Raw genomic sequence first — 17,466 nt, 5'->3', positions numbered from 1 at the left:
CAAATGATCCTACAAGTTCAGCTCTTTCTAGAATTTCTGATTAAAGGACAGACGTATTTGAAGACTAGCAGTGAAGAACACTAAATGAATGCAGTGGACACTGGAATTTGGACACAGGTCTTGAGACCGACAGAGCGTCCTGAGTCGGAGGAAAACCCAATTACGTGAAGGTCGGTATCCTGAGGGGTGCAGAGGCTGCTGTAAGTACTACAGGAGGGTTCAATGTCCAAGTCTCCTCTCAGTAAGCTGATCCAACATTTACTGACCACAGCACTGACGCTGGTGGTCACCCCGTAAGTCACCTACTTCCTCAGGACTATGGGAAGCGCAGACACACAGGGCAGGACAGGGAAGGCAGTGTCCCGAGCATACATACATACTTCTTGTGGACGGCTCGCTCCGGAGCTGGAAGAGCTGGGCCTGCAGCCTGCTCAGCTGCTGCTGCAGCGTCTCCACCGTCCGCTGGTGCTCCTCCTGCAGCTGCAGCACCTGGTCTCGGAAGCTGCCACGCAGGGCCTCGTGCTGGGCCGAGAGCTGACTCACGGTCTGTGCATGCTCAGACTTCATCGTGGAGTTCTCCGACTGCACGGCGCACAGCCTGCGGAGAGGGCCGCGCCGTGTGAGCTTCCACCCCAGACATTGCCTTGCCCTGAGACGTGGACCCCACGTGCACCTGGGGAACTGAGGCAGGACACAGACGGGCCCCTGGTCCGAGCAAACTGGAGCTTGTGTCCCTCTGACACTTCAACGAAAAGGTTAATGGCAGAGCAGAGAGAAACTAAGCTGCTGGGGTAAAAAGATACGACAACCGCATCTACCATTCTTAAGGTGAAGGAGACCTCCCCGACTGCACGTGCAGAAGAGTTTCTCGGGAGGGTCAAAAAGGCAGGGGGCACTATCCCATAATACGTGCTGTCCATCTCCCAGAGACCCTCACACTGAAATCCATCTTGGCTAAAAGATGCACACGCATATTGGGCAGGGCCCTGGGTCAGATCAGGTGTGGGAAATGAAGCAAGATGCTTGGCCAGAGGACAAGACAGACCTGGAAGATGGCCCCTAAATGAGCAATTTAAATCGCCCCTTTAGCGCACTCCTCATCAGCAAGGACACCCACATGCTTCTCGGGGTGTGTAGCTCTGCTTTGCTTCTGTTGTAAATAAACTGCTTCTCCGTGTGCTCCCCCCACACGTGCTGTGCTCCTAATAGACTCTGTGCCTGGATTACAGCCTTGATCTTGAGCTCAGAACCACCCCGGCCATCACCCAGTTCTGACGAGGGGCCTGGGCTGAGGAAGTACACCGGGTGTTCAGATGAGGAGCCTCCTTCATAGTTTATCAGAGCACAGGGCTACATGTGGAGCATGAAATAACTGCACTCCAGTCGTGTTAGCACCATAGTCGCAACCAGCCTTCTAGAGTAAAGAATAAGTGCTGGAAACTTCTGATGTGAATAGCAAGTGACCATCCCTGTGTAAGCTAATCTTATGGAAAACCTGGTGCCAGGTAGTCAGAAGACTGGTGGGTCTTCCTGGAACTGTGAGTTACATGATTAACACAGATAAGTCGCACTGTGGAAAGGTCAAAAGCCAAGCAAACCAAGTGCTTTCAACTCGTAAGACGAGCACACCTGAGCTCTGCAGAGCATCCCCACACCCCGGACAGAAGATGCTCCGTGAAGCCAACTGCTGTATCGCAGGAGCTCAAAGCTTCTTGTTCACAGTAATCCGTCTATTCTGCCGACACCCCAGCGACTCCTGGGAGCACTGATTAACACAAGTGTGGCAATGTGACAGGCCAAGGATGCAGCTGCACAGGGAGCTCAGTCAGCAGCTTTCGGAATGTTTTCCTCTAGAGAGAAAGAAAAGTGCTTGTCCTCTGACACCTGGCTGGAAAGAAGCATCTGGCCATGAAGGCCACGGGAGACAGAACACTGGGTGAGCAGATAAAATTACTCTTAGAAAAGCTAAGTAGAGAAACAATCAAAAGGGGGAGCTCTAAGGTAGAAGCAGCAAGTCACCAAGCCTGTGGAAACACCTATTTCCAGCTATCAGCCTGCATCCTCCCCAGGAGCACCACACCGGGAGCTCCAGCAAACACATGCTGTTGCCCGGCACCCACAGGCCTGCTGGCGCCACCAGCCTTACTTCTCTCGGAGCCCGGTCTCCTTGGACACGGTCTCCTGCAGCATCCTGTTGTGTCTTTCTAGTAGGGCGTCGTGTTCAGACTGCAAGGTCTGCAGTTCAGAGACGTTGATCTGTAAGTTATTTTGGGTGTCTTGTAATTTGATCTTTAGTTGGTCAATCAGCATTTCCAGATGATCTCTGAAACAGAAATAGTTAAAAAATTTTTTTGAAAGATGTAAAACTGATTTTGTGATTTCAAATAAATTTTACTTTAATCATACAACCTTTCAATGTCATACTCTGCAATTATGGATGATTCTAAAGGAAATATAATAATCACAAATATTCAGAGAATAGGATTAAATGTGAAATAAAAGACGCTATAATCAGACTTCAGATCGCAGACACTACATGTTTACAAAAGTCTCTGAATTTACAAATTTCACATTCAAATGGAGTAGACCATTAAATGGCATCAAAATAGCCTATTTTATATTACAGGACTATGTCATTAGTTGAAAAAAAAAGAAGTGCAGTTCTAAGGTAACCATTCTGGGAACAGCATGTTACACCAAGTTACAGTGAAAGAAAGTCTTTGGAGAAAAACAGCTAAAACCTATAACTCTGTCACAAGTGGTATAATACACTATTAATTTCTTTTTAAAAAAACGAATATATAAGAAAGAAGAAGGAACTTAAAACATTTACATTAAAATAATTTTAACACAAAATTCTGGCATGATCAAAATCGACTCCTGTAAGTGGTGATATTTTTATAGTAAGTGTGTCAATATTCAACTTTGGCTTTAAGATGAGCTATCGAAAGAAAAAAATATCCCATCATTTTTTAGCCTACAGTTCCCTTTGTTTATTAAATACTTAAAAAGTAACACAAGCATAAACACACAAATACTGCAGGATATTTAGTCCCACTGAGAACAGTAAGAGCCAGATATAAAATTGCTCTGAACAGCAGGTCTCTATGTACAAAAACAAAACATACATGCTGTAGAATGCCCTACCTATCTCTCATTCCTAGTGTATTTTTGAATAACTCACATAAGTGACCTGTATGCTAGTTTTTAAGGAGCATTAATATACTATTGAAACAGTATGTAATTGAGATTGTCGTAAATTTAAGAAGAAAATTTAATTCTAGATGAAAATTTAGTTCTTAACTTAAAACTTTTTGAAATAAGTAAAATGTTTTTAATCAACTTATGCTTAGCCTAACTAATGGTGAGTAAGTACATCAAGGAAGCATTTTTATTCTCCTATTGTATTTTCGAAAGTGGAAAAACTGGTCCTGACGTAACGGTGACGTCTGTCCTTACACTGTGACCGGAACTGACGGACAGGGTTGGACTGTGTGGCCCAGGTGTCCGGATGCCGCCTGGCTCCACGGCTCCTACACACGTCTCTCCGCGTGAACAGTGCGGTGAAGCCGGCTCTGTCCTCACTGGTGACTACATGTAAACCTCCACGGTCAAAAGCGATCAGAGCAGGATCTCCCACCCCCGTGGGGGGTTCCCTGTAGCTCAGACTTTACCTTTCTTGTTTGGCTCCGTTGGTCTCAGTCTGAGACACAGACTTGTTTTTCTGTTGTTTTAGAACGTTGTGAACTCGGACTTTGTAGCTCTCAAATTCAGAGGTAACAGCAGCTTGTTCTGCCTGTAACGGTTCAGAGAGAGAGAAATTTACTGCATTTTCTAGGTTGTGTGATCCTCCTATTTTCTCTCAGAGACTAATGAATTAAGATGAAAACCTTTCTTTAAAAATAAGCAAAATGGCTGATACTTTTTAGCCCCCAGTTCTCTTTCCCTAAAAAGTGTACTTCTGTTGGCCTTACACCTTTTTAGCCTTTGAATGACATAATTTTGTCTGACAAGAGGTACATTTCTACCTGTTTTCGTCCCGTGTAGATTAATTTACTGCCCATAAATTTTATAATAGCACTATTTGCCTTTGGAACTTCAGAACAATTTTCACTTATGATAAATATAAGAAAAATTAATTCAAAGAAATTAAGCTACTTGAACTTCACTTTTCAAAAGAGAGTGGGAAAAGTTAAATTCTAGGTCTTGGACTTTCTTGAAGTGACCTGTGACCTTCCAAGGCCCCTTTGCCAAGGTGGCTTAGAGCTGCACCTGTAACAAAACCACTGCAGGGGTCTGTTCTGTACGTTGAAGAAAGAAAGTGGCTGTTCTAACAGAATATGATTTTATAATCACTTAGCCCTCAGAGAGAACTGTAACCTTCCTAATGAAAAAACTAAAAAAAAGAAAAAAATACCTTTCTTCCACACAGAAACTGTAAAACAAGGTTAAAATGGAAAGAGTATGTACCCATGTCTTTCCCTTCAGCAAAAAGAAGTTATGCAAGTGAGAGTCAGGGATGGGCTGGGGTTGGGGTTGATGGGGCCAAGCCGGGTGGGAGCCGCCCGCCCTGGGGAGGACGCACCCTGGCTGCACGGCACTCCTCCTGCAGGGCCACCACCCTCTGCTGGTAGGCGCCCAGCGTGCGCTGCTGCTGGTCCGCGGACGCCTTCAGGTGCTGGTGAGCTTTGTGCTTCTCCGACGTCATTTCCGCCAGCTGAATCTGGGGGCAGAGGCTTTCGGTCAGGCTCTGGTGAATCAGATCTTCGCTGGTTAAACCGACTTTCGTTAAACACCAACTTGGGTTTTGAGAGAGGACTATATTTAAGGGACGTAATTAAATAGTAAGATTTTTAACTTATGATTATTGAAAGACTGGAGCCAATATGAGTAGAACATTTTCACAATAAATTAACTTGGTTTTCCTTGAATCAAAATCAATCAAATAATCAATCATGAAGAATATTCCAGACCACACGTTACAGTTCAATGTTTAATTAAATACCTAAAGATATTATATATAAACATAATGGATATAAAAAAATATAAACAAAAAATAAACGTAATAGATGTAATGTAACATGAATGTATAAAACCTTTTTATAAGCAGATTCCTGTGACTGTACTATCATTTAGAAAGTTCAGATGTAGGTTTGGGGCCCTGTTTATTTCTGCTGCCATATTCTAAATGTATTATGGGTTTTCAAATACATGAAAAGAACCAAGCTTATGCTCAGTGATAAACCCAGTTATAAGCCACACTTGGCTCACTGCTTCTCCTTCCTCAAAATGTTGATGAAGAATATTTAGGGGGAAAAATGTGTGTGTGTGTGTGTGTGTGCGCACATGTGTTTAATATATACATATATATTTAGAAAAACCCCCAAGTGGTACCTTACTTCCACATGCAAATTTTTAAAATCTTAAAGAGTAAAAAGAATCTTACTTTATACACTTCTACTTGCTGCTGGCTTGCCTCCAGCTCGCCCTTTAAAGACGCTTGAAGTATTAAGTGATCAGTTTCCTACAGAACAAGAAACTCGGTTAAATTAAATAGTGAAGTTATTCATAAATACTCTGTGAACAAGGACTGAAATATGAAACTGAGAAATCCACATACCGCTTGCTTTGAATCTGCCAGTTCTTTTTTGGTTTTCACAAGCAACTGCTTGATTTGGGTGTTTTTTTCCTCATACTGTTGTACTGAAGCCTGCAGTGAAGCTAGTGGGAGAGATCGTTTCAGGAGCAACAGTTTTATGAGTGAATTTAAGTGAACAAATGACAAGTCTTTTCTTTGTATTAGCCTATCTCTGAAAGAAACTTGCCTTAGATTTTTATTACGGACCATTGCAAACATATATGACACCAGTGACAATAACACACTAAACCCCACTGGACCCATCACCGCCTTTAACGATCACCAACACATGGCCAATCTCATTCCACCCAGATCAGGCATCAGGCCCACAGGCCACTGCTGCTGCCTGTTTCTGTGAACAGTTTGTTTACATACTGTTTACGGCTGCTTTAGTGCAGCAAGAGACCACAGGGCCCGCAAAGCTGAAAATGCCTGTTTTCTGGCCCTTTACAGCAAACGTCTGCAACCCCAGACCCACACTCTCACTTACTCCTGTGCCCCCTGGGCCCCCCATGCTTGAAATCCATTTGTCTGTATGTATTTTAGCACGTATCTCTAAAATAAAGGCATATACTTACTATCTAAAACATAAAGACTTTACTTGTAAGAAATACCTCAAAAGAGGTGATGTGTGTTTCCAATCACCTTAGAGGCACAGACCTGATCTGTGTTTGTGATACTAATTGTTTTGTAGGACAAAGATAGTTCATTAAGGAACAGACTGAAACATGATTAAAACAAAAAACGTTTATGCTAACAGAGGTAAAGAAGAAACAAGCATCAAATGGGAATAAGTGGATCCACTGTCCAGATCACAGTAACCAACCACACCAGCAGGCCAACCTGGCCACAGCCATTGTGAAGCAAATAAAGAACGTCCGACAGAGACCTTGGGGCCGAGATTTACGACCTGGTCCTTTACAGAACAAGTGTGCCTGATGTTGAGTCTAGGCCCCGAACGTGGCCATGTGACCGCTGCTAGAAGAGCCCACCAGCAATGACTAACTCCATGAAGTTAAATCCACATGCAATGACTGTATCACTCAGTAAACAAGAGCAGGTGTCCTGTAAGAAAATACCTTAACTTGCCTTTGTGATATGTTATCATCAGTTATTTCCTGGCAACTATTTACCCAGTCCTGAAAAGATTGTACAAGGCACAAATTACATACAAAGCCTTTAAGTGCTCCAGGAATATGAGCTCCGAGAACACAGAAGGAAATTAGGGGATACCGCCTGGGATAGTGTGATAATGTAATGCAAAATATAACTATTAAAACAGAAATGCAAAAGGCCATGCGGACCCACGTTGGCTCAAGGTTATATCCAGGTTATATCTGCTTGGGACAAGGAAGACTTCCTGGAACAGCAAACATTTAAGATTAGTAAGGATTCCAGAAGGTGAGCACAAGGGGTGGGAGGGTGAGGGCACAGCAGCAGACACAGTCGTGGAAAAACATGAGTCATGCTTCAGGAAGAAGGAAGGGCCTCTGCATCGAGGGAGTAACGAAGGTTAGGCTGCGAAGGTACACGGGGACCTGATGCTGGAGGGCCTGGGATTAAGGAGATGTGTGCTCCTCACGCCCCAGGCAGAGTAAGCTGGCTGAGGGTTTTGCATGGACACTGTCCTGATGTGTCCTCACCCTCCTCCCCGGGGGATCCCCGGCTCCCCAGCTCAGCCTTCCGGAGACTGTGCTACCCGAGGCTTTGGCAGCATTTCCAAGACTCCACACTGTGCTCACTCATCTGTCCCGCTGTCCTTCAAAAGGGCCCAAGTACATTCTGGTATTCAGGGCCTTTCCGAACTGGATAAAGAAGAGCTTCCTAATTACATTTCACTTCTCCCTAACAGGGCAAGCCTTTTCCTCCAACTAGTTAAGACTTCCAAAATTATGTTATTTCTTTTCACTTCTGCTCGTAACTATGCTGCAGAAAGGACCACCCTTTCCCAACCTGCTTCTTCTCTTCAAATCTCAAGGCCCAGCACAAGCCCCAACTTTCAATCGCTTGTCTGAAGAAGTTCCTCCCTCTGAGCTCTTGGCACCTGCTGCCTGAACCTCTCATTCCTGTACTTATTCACCAGTGACAGTGGGTGGCTTCTCGAATAAGCAGCTCTTTTTAGTTTTTCCCAGGTTCAAGACTCTTTTTCAGCTAGTTGACTAACTCGCAAAACCAAATGTTTGCAACGTGTGTGACCTGGAGCCCTGCTACCCAGTTTGCACAAGAACGCAGCTGGAAGACATGGTTATGTGCATAGTGAGGATTTACAGAAACCATTCACAGAAAGATATCTGAAAATTCCTTTAACTACTTAGGAATTAAAAAACCCATGGGCCAGGACTTCCCTGGTGGCGCAGTGGTTAAGAATCCGCCTGCCGATGCAGGAGACACGTGTTCGAGCCCTGGTGCGGGAAGATCCCACATGCCGTGGAGCAACTAAGCCTGCGAGCCACAACTACTGAGCCTGCGTGCCACAACTACTGAGCCCACGCACCTAGAGCCCGTGCTCCACAAAAGAAGCCACCGCAATGAGAAGCCCACGCATCGCAACGAAGAGTAGCCCCCACTCGCAGCAACTAGAGGAAGCCTGCATGCAGCAACGAAGACCCAATGCAGCCAAAAAACAAAAAACCCATGGGCCAAGAAAAAGATTCAAAGGAAATTAAAAAGTATTTTCAGCTGAATTAAAATAAAAATACAACGTATCAATTTGTTAGCTGTAGCTGAAGGAGTGCCTAAAGGGATACTTAGAGCTCTAGATGCTTACATTAGAAATTATTTAACAGATAAAATGGAATATAATCACCTGAAAAGGAAAGATTTCGCCGCTACTGCATTATCCCACTCTGCTGACAATCAGCAAATGGTGGCCCAGGACCACCTGAGAAACGTTTACGGGAATGAATACATTAAGCACCCACCTGGACTGCACACAAGGGTACAGGAAGTGGTTTCACAGCCCCCTCTCTGGTCCTCGGGCAGGGTCCCTGCTGTGTGGATGACCTGGCCGCCAAGGGCTAGTGAAACCAACAACTAGCATCCCCCACCACCACCGACCCCTACTTCTGCTGGGGGCAGTGACCATGAGCTAAAGTGGGTTCTATTTTACTCACTCATTTCTTCCTGCAGGGTTTCTTGTTTCTGTTTTTGGATTTTTATTTCTTGTTCCAAATCTTCTATCTTGCTGTTCTTATTAGCTAACTTTTGATTTAATTCTTTCATCAAACGTTCGTAATCAGCAATTTCCATGTTCATCAATGTGGTTTGTTGGGCATCCTGCACATATTATAATAAAAGATCCACATAACACTAGATGAGTTAATTTTGTTCCAGAATTTCTAAAAGGATGCCACAGGAACACACTGGTTCTATAGAGAAAGTTTATACATTAATGCAGAAACTTCAAGTTGGATACATTCTAGTTTGTAATTTCATAAAGTATTTTTGTAAGAATTTGACTTTTCAGTGTCATTGTATTTCATTATAGTTTTCATTAACTACAATCGGTCTATCTGCTCTTGTGGGGCTCTTATTTATATATATTCATATTTAAGCAACTCTTATAGTACCTTTATTTTTGCCCTCATCTTTGAAAAAGTAGAGAAAAATTAGCCAAAGCTCTAAGCATAATACAAACTTCAGCTTTTGACATTAATTAAATCTTCATTTGTCATACAACAATCAGGTATGAAAAATAAAATAGCAAACTGAAGTCCAATAATTTGTGAGCCTGGATTCTTCTGGAGAGACAGGCACTCAGAGAACTAAGTTAAATTTTCAGTATTTGGAGGCAAATAATCTATAAAGCAGTATTTCAGCACCACAAGTAACCTTGTTTTTCAAATATTTCTTTTCTATGTTTACAGAATAGTTTAAGAATGTGAATACTGGTATCGGTTTTGAGTCTGGTGTTTCATTTTACCTTTCTAACCAGCTCTAATTCTTGCATGGTTTTCTGAAGCTGTTTCTTTTCCTTTTTCAGTTGTAGCTGAAGCTCTTCAAGTTCGTTTACAGAACTGGCATGCTCCTAAAATTAAAAATAAAAACATCGCCACCTCTAAGCCAACCAGCATTAAAAAAAAGTATTTGTAAGGAGCTATAAAATAAATCTGACATATAAAGTACAGAAAGTTCCATACTTAAAAAAAAATACACCCAAAAATTGTAACTTGGATTCTCAGATTCATAGTTGGCATACATTAATGATTTAATAAACTTTGCTATATTAACAAATGCTACTCATTAGCAAGTCTTTCATTCACTTAAATACTTTGATAAAAATATCACTGTATAAATGAATTAATCCCACAGAACTGTTTTTACCTTTATTTTCTGCTCTTTCTGAAGTTTTTCAGCTTCCAACTCTTTGTCTGCCATGGCCTTGGCTTTGTGGACTTCCAAAATCTGCACTTCTAATAACCGGGTGTTAGACTGCAGTGTCTCAATACGGGCCAGGAGGTCTTCATTATCTGAGTTTAATTTTTCACACTAGAATGACAAATGATTCATTACTGTAAACATGCAGAAAATACACACAGGAGAGGAAGAATAAAATGCAACATTAATGAGAATATTGGCATAGCATAAAAAAGATTTCAAAATCGATTCCACAGAATGAAAATGTAAAATCAAGAGTAAGTTTAAAACACTATCACTGTTGATATTAATTTGGCAAACATCACAAGAGACCAGGAGCACTAACAGAGGAAAAGGCGAAAATGAAAACAAAAACAAAAAACCCAGAAGAACTGAGATTACAGCAATAAGTAAGATGGGATGGTGGCTAGTTTTCTGTCATATTCTTCTCCCAACAATGGGAAGAAGAAAATAAAGTTTCTGACTATGTATTAATTTTAATTTTTTGTGCAAAAAATATTAGAATTGAAATATACTTATTACAATTTCCATGTATGCATTTGCTCAATTTAAAGTTACCTGAAAAGCCAGATTCCTTAATTGTCTTGTAAGGTCTTCTACTTGGTGCTCAAAATTATTAGCCCGTTCTTTCTCCAGGTCCAACTGCTCTGACTGCTTATCATATTCCAATACAAGATTCTTCAACAAAAGACAAAAGGATTTAACTTTAGGGTATTATCATACATTCAACCAGCCAGACTGTATTACTGAGCCATCTTAATACAAGATTTATGAGTTCATTCCGGAAGCCTGAAATATTTACCTAGGTTCAACATTTGATAGAATACCCAATGGCGTTATATAATACAGTTAGCATAATCCAGACGACTTTTAGTATGGGTGGGGAAATCTATTAAAGGGAAGAGGATTTAAAATGTATACAATATAGCATCTCCCAGTTATATATCCTAGTCATCCAAAATAAACTTCTGAAATGTATACATTTAAGGAGGGAGGAGAAAAAGTTTAACCTGGTCCCGTTAACTCCACCTAAAGAATTCTGCTGAGGGAATTGTTTCAGGCCTGGCCTGAGGTGAGGCAGAGGTGCTAATCGAAGAACACAAGAAGACATTTTATACAGTCTCACCCTTTGATGCAAAACGTTCATCAATTTCTGAAGACTCTAAAACCAACTGAATATTTTTCTTTGATATTCCTAGTTGGCCCCTACTCAAGGACAGAATCCTGGGACTGACCTTTGTGCTATACACCAGCCTATGGGGTTATTCTCCAAAATATACGAGAGTCACTGCTTCCAGATTGCCTGTAGTTTGTGTTTCCTCTCCCCGCTTCTTATAAATCCTGTTTTTGCCTTGTTCCTGGACTACTGACTGCTCTCCTGCATAAAATGAATCCCTGTACAAAATAACTAACAAAATGGTTCTGAATTTTCCTTGAAAGTGGCCTTCAAAGAAGTACCGCTTATCAGTTCCTTCATGGATTGTGCCTTTGGAGTCTTCCCCAAGGTCATCGAGGGTGTCGATGACCTATGTTTTTCCTATGTTATCTTCTAGGAGTTTTATAGTTTGGTGTTTTACACTTATGTCTGTGATCCACTTTGAGTTAATTTTTGTGAAGGTGTAATGTCTGTGGACAGATTCATTTTTTTTGCATGTGGATGTCCAGTTGTTCCAGCACCATTTGTTGAAGATTATCTTTGCTCCACTGTCAAAAATGAGTTGCCTATATTTGTGGTCTGCTTCTAGGCTTTATTCTGTTCCACTGTTCTGTTTCTTTATTCTTTTACCAATATCATCCTACACTGTCTTGACTGCTGTAGCTTTATAGAAGTCTTGAAGTCGGGTAGGTTAATCCTCCCGCTTTGTTCTTCTGTTCTTCTTCAATATTGTGTTGGGGACTTCCTTAGCGGTCCAGTGGTTAAGACTCCACGTTTCCACTGCAGGGTGCCTGGGTTTGATCCCTGGTCGGGAACTATGATGCCACACGCGAGGTATGGCCAAAAACAAAAAACAAAAAACAAAAAATATTGTGTTGTCTCTTCTGGGTCTGACCTATATTATTTTCCTTCTCTCTGAAGAACCTTTAACATTTCTTGAAAGGCATGTTTACTAGCAACAAAGTCCCTCAATTTTTATCTGAGAAACTCTATTGCTCCTTCACTTTTGAAGGATAATTTTACAGGGCACAGAATTCTAGGTTGGTGGTTTTTTTCTCTCAACACTTTAACTCATTCCACATGCTTCTTTTTTGTATGGTTTCTGAGAAGTTGGATGTAATTCGTATATTTGCTCTTCTATAAATCAGATATTTTTTTCCCCTATGGCTTCTTTCAGGACTTTATCTTTGATTTTCTGTAGTTTAAAATGACTTGCCTTGGTGTAACTGTTTTGGTATGTACCATGTGGTGTCCTCTGAGCTTACTGGATCTGTAACTTGGTGTCTGACCTTAGTTTGGGTAAATTCTCAGTCATTATTGTGTCAAATACTTCTGTTGCTCTTTCTCTTCTCCTATGGCATTCATTATGCATATGCTATATTTTGTGCAGCTGTTCCACAGTTCTTGGATGTTCTATTCCTTTTTTCCCAGTCCTTTGAAATACATATTTTAAACAAATAAATTGGTATACCTGGTCTACCTTTGCAGGAGATAATAAATCATATGGGTCCTGAAAACGTAAAGAAGCGAGCTCCTAATGGCTCATAAAAGACAACCCCATATCTGAATTTCAAAGAAGTGTTTTTTAAAAAATGGACTTATATCTTTATATATTAAGGATACTAACCCCTTGTCATATTTTCATATGTCAATTTTGTATTTTATCTAGTTCAATTTTCTTTTCCCTTGTAACTTCTTTAACTGCTTTTAAGTTGAGAAAAGTATTTTGTATCCAGAGCTCGAATGATCAAGTATTTTATTCTAGGTTTTAAAAAAATCACTTTCATTTTTGACAAAACTGCAGAATTTATTTTGGTGTGTGGCATGAAGTAAAAATCTAACCAAATTTTCCGGAAGTAGTTTTCTGATTCCTTCTGCATTGGCTTCTCTGTTTTCAAATCTTACTGGGGTTGCATAGTTTAGTTGGTAAAAGAACAGATCTGGAACCAGACTGCTTGAATCCAACCCCAGCTCTACTAGTTACTTGCTCTGTGACCTCCGTGCCTCTGATTCCTTACTGGTGAATCAGCAAGGTTAATAACATACTTATCACATACATATCAGGTGTGATAAGACATGTAAAGCACTTAGAAGAGTGCCTGGGGCCTGTAAGTGCTTGTTTTTATAAAGAAGTCTCTCTTTTTTTTTTTAAAAGATATTTTGATGTGAACCATTTTTAAAGTCTTTACTGAATCTGTTACAATATTGCTTCTGTTTTGGTTTTTTGGCCCCAAGGCATGTGGGATCTTCGCTCCCCGACCAGGGATCGAACCCACACCCCCTGCACTGGAAGGCGAAGTCTTAACCACTGGACTGCCAGGGAAGTCCCCAGAAGTCTCTGTCTTCTGTTCAATTAATCTGCCTTATTTTTGCATCAGAACTGTATCATATTATGCAGTTTTATAATAAATTTTAGTGTCTGGTAGAGCAAGATGTCAATTTTCTCTTTTCACTTAGTCTCATTAAAGTTCTTCCTGAAATTTCATTTTTTTGGACTACTTTGGTATTTTCTTCTTTCCATCAAATCCCACTTGACTGGCCACTCTCCTCCCCCACCCGCCTTTACTTTTCCACCCAGTATTTTCTTGGATTTTTGTCTGCCACTGGAATTTAAGTCCCAAGCAGACAGGAACTCCATCTACTTGGTTGACCACTGTCTCCCCAGTAATCAGTTCTTAGCCTGGCTGTATAAATATTTGAATGCATAAAGAAATATAATGGTACTCTCTTACTTTTAATTCTTATATTTTTTTATAATAGATTCTCATGTTATTTAGGTAGACAAGCAATACTGCCTTCAAATAATGTTTTCACTTTCGTGTTAGACATGTCTAACTTTCACATTTATTCACCTGGCCAGAAGACTATTAAATAATAACAGTAACAATAGCCATCTTTTTTGTTACTGATTTTATTAGGAAATCCCAAAACAGAAATTTAGTTTTAAAAAACAATAGCTTAAAGGCATATTTAAAGCTTAGTCACTTAAAATCTGATACTAGGATGATACATTATATAAAAAAATAGAAAAAAAGATTTACTAAAAAATACAAGGTGATTATGTTATGGACAAGAGTTTTACATTTCTAGTGCATTCCTTAACTTAGAAGTTACAAATATAACTTGTTATTAAAATAACTATTTTTACCTTATAGCCTTCTGCTCCTTGAATGAGATCTCTCATGGAAGTAGACACCTGATCCCTTTCTGAACGAACAGATTCAAGTTCTTCCCGTAGTGTCTGGGCCTATTTTAAATATACAATAGTTTTTTATGTAGAGATAAACTTGATTTTCTAACATGTAAGTTCCTTAAACGTCGCCTTTTTAAGTCACCTTACCTCTTTTCTGCTAGAACCTAGTTCTTTCTTTGCCTTCAAAGCAACTAGCTTTAACTTCTCTATTTTCTCCTCTTTGTCTTTGCATTCTTCTTCCAGATATGCTAAAAACATACAATGAAACAATTATCTATAGACTCAAAGGAAAAGAGCAAAAATACACCCATTATTTACTTACTTTAGCCCTAGAAATGGATCTTTAATCTGGAACACAAAATCTGCAATTCGAGATTAAAAGTAATAAAGTAAAAGCAAAATATTAATATCTATTTTTTAAAGTAAAAGCTTAATTACTTATTTTCTAAATGAGGCAAACAATGTAAAGAATTTTCATTTTCTTCAATCTTCCAAAACAGCCTTTTTTTTTTTGGCCATGCCACGTGGCATATGGGATCTTAGCTCCCTGACCAGGGACAGACCCGTGCCACCTGCAGTGGAAGTGCAGAGTCTTAACCACTGGACCGCCAGGGAAGTCCCAGCCTACTGTTTTTAGCCATTTCATAAGTGTCTATAAACTGGAGAGGTTGTCAGGACTCCTTTAACGTAGAAAATTTCCTGGAAACGCCAAGTATGCTAGGCTTTTAGGTGGTGATGTGCAGATCAGGATCAAGTAGAGGAGATATCAGACGCACTTAAACATTTATGATCCATAGGCACATGCCTCTTGGTTGGTGGGTCTGATTTTCACAACTGAACTTGCAATCTGCTTACATGTCCAACCTGGGTCTCTCCCGTAGCCTCTCTAGCCATCTCCCCGACTTAAACGCCAGTGTTCCAGATCTTACTTCTTGGTATCTCTGCCTAACTTCAGCTATGATCTGAATTTCTGTCCCTGCTTCTTTATCCAGTGTTCACAGCACCTGTGTTCACTTATGCTGCCCTCCTCTGGCTGCGACAGGTGCACTGTGTGTGCACGCAACACAGGCCAAGTGTTCCACTTCTGCATGTCATCCCGCACATTCTCACCTACTCAGGTATCAGTGTAGCAATTCTCCCCTCTTGTGCAGCAAATCCCCCTCTCTAACAGATTTTTTCCAAACAGTTTACAAACATGCAATAAGAAAAATATCACCAAGAGATTAAGGTCAGGAACAAAGAGTGGAAGCAGCTAGAGGGGAGGGTCATGGGGTCATGACAGGACAGGTGAAACTTCACACAAAGAAAGGAAAAGGAGCACACCTTCCCTCTGGACACAGTCCCATGTCTTCTTTTATAGCAAAACTCCTTCTAGGCGTGGTCTATACATGCCCTCACATTTCTCTTCCCCCATTTTCCCCTTGAACCTACTTCAACCAGGCTCTGGCTTCAGTACATCATGGCAAGTGTTATCAAGTCGCCAGTGAGCTGGATGCTGCTTAGCTCAGGTTAGCTCTGAGTGCTAGTGTGACCCTTCTTCCCTCCTCAAGCACTTCCTCCACCTGTACTTCACCTGTCTTAGCTTCAAAGACATCTTATGCTCTGGGCTCTACCTCACCGGCTATTCCTTCTCATTCTCCTTGGTTGTTTCTATCTTTCTGACTTTTGACAGAAAACTGTCTCTGGTGCTCGTCTTTTCTCCTACGCTCACTTCCTTGGGATCTCAACCTCATGGCTTTTAATGCCCAGTGTGTTAAGCATGGAGTTTTATCTGGTCTAACCCTCTCCCCGTAACTCCAGATTTGCTCAGTTAGTAGTCTACTCGACATCTCCAGTTGGGGTGGTGATTAAGTTTCATTTGTCTAAAACTGAACTCATGTTCTCCCCTAACCCGACCTTCCCCAGTCATCCGTTACAGAAAACTGTGGGTCATTCCAAATTCTTTCAACCACCCCGTCCCCTCTCCCCCACCAATCCCACTGGGCATTAAACTGAGGAATTATGGGTACATCACACAACACTTTTTTGTTTCTCCATCTTAAAATGGGAGTAAAAGAGCTACCTCCTAATGCTACTCTGAGGAATAAATGGGTATGGGGAAGTCCCAGCCCTTCTGCACAACACACCAGCCCTTTCAAGCTCAGACTCCTGCCTCTCCAGAATTTCCTAGGAGGCTCCTGAACGTCATGGATGTTAATGTACAAGAACCTGCTGTTCCCTCCTGCTGCAGTACCTTTCTTCTCGTGTCAAATTTCTCATTCTTCAACACACAAGTACAGCCGATTCTGTGATGTTTTTCCTAACTCAAAACGAGCAGTTCATCATGTCTTCCTGTACTGTCACCAGCGTACCTCGTCCACAGCCCGAAGTACTGCAGTAACAGCCCCTTCTTGCAGTGAGTTCTTTGAAGACACGATCTGCGTGGTGTGTATCTTAACCCCCTTCCTATTACCAGTGCCTAGGTAATTGGGCATTCAAATAAGGTTGCTAAATGCATGAAAAATCCAAAACCAATCATGGAACCATTTATAAATGGAATCACATCATTCCTTTGGATTAAACAATAGAAAGTGAGAGTTTTGAAAGGGAAGGCGAACAGATGGCAGCGGGGCAAGAGTGGCAGCATCAGCAAGAGAGAGCTACTCATGTTTTCAACAACTCATTAATTGGTGACAATACCTCCCAATCTATTCTAACACTAAGAAGAATCTGCGTAATTAACTGTGACAACATATGCAAAACCATAGTTACCTATTTTTTCTTCAAACTCTTTTACTGAAGGTTGATCACTTTCTACAGAAGGTGATTTCTCTAAGGAATCCTAGATTTTATAGGAAAAACAAAGACAATCACTGCATTCCCCATGATGTACTGGCCGTCACGTTAAGCATGAAAAAAATCATTATCAAAGAGAATTCATACAAAAAGCAATTTGGTGAACAGTCTTTTTCTTCCCTTGATAGACCAGGTAATTCTGACCTTATCTTGCATGTAGACTGATGCTTTTTACTATAAACATAGTATAGGTCATGTTTTTTACTATAAAAAACAGCAATATCCAAGGCCAAGACGAACCTTACCCAACAGATGTCAAATATATAA

The 17,466-nt window shown here is 41.1% G+C and overlaps 1 protein-coding gene across 1 annotated transcript in view; it reads right to left on the bottom strand.

The window, feature by feature from the left end:
- GCC2 (GRIP and coiled-coil domain containing 2) overlaps positions 1-17,466 on the bottom strand; it is a 35,813-nt gene that overhangs the window by 7,673 nt on the left and 10,674 nt on the right. The window contains exons 7-19 of the mRNA XM_081254148.1: positions 17,116-17,185; positions 14,512-14,612; positions 14,320-14,418; positions 10,574-10,693; positions 9,962-10,126; positions 9,561-9,665; positions 8,752-8,914; positions 5,621-5,721; positions 5,447-5,524; positions 4,586-4,723; positions 3,675-3,796; positions 2,147-2,323; positions 381-598 (exon numbers count right to left, since the gene is read on the bottom strand). Of these exons, the coding sequence (XP_081110274.1) occupies positions 381-598; positions 2,147-2,323; positions 3,675-3,796; positions 4,586-4,723; positions 5,447-5,524; positions 5,621-5,721; positions 8,752-8,914; positions 9,561-9,665; positions 9,962-10,126; positions 10,574-10,693; positions 14,320-14,418; positions 14,512-14,612; positions 17,116-17,185 (1,657 nt within the window). The remainder of the gene's footprint in view (positions 1-380; positions 599-2,146; positions 2,324-3,674; positions 3,797-4,585; positions 4,724-5,446; positions 5,525-5,620; positions 5,722-8,751; positions 8,915-9,560; positions 9,666-9,961; positions 10,127-10,573; positions 10,694-14,319; positions 14,419-14,511; positions 14,613-17,115; positions 17,186-17,466) is intronic.

This window comes from Mesoplodon bidens (assembly GCF_964165515.1).
Source record: "Mesoplodon bidens genome assembly, chromosome: 14".
Lineage (NCBI taxonomy): Eukaryota > Metazoa > Chordata > Mammalia > Artiodactyla > Ziphiidae > Mesoplodon > Mesoplodon bidens.
This window is presented reverse-complemented; position numbering and strand designations above follow the sequence as displayed.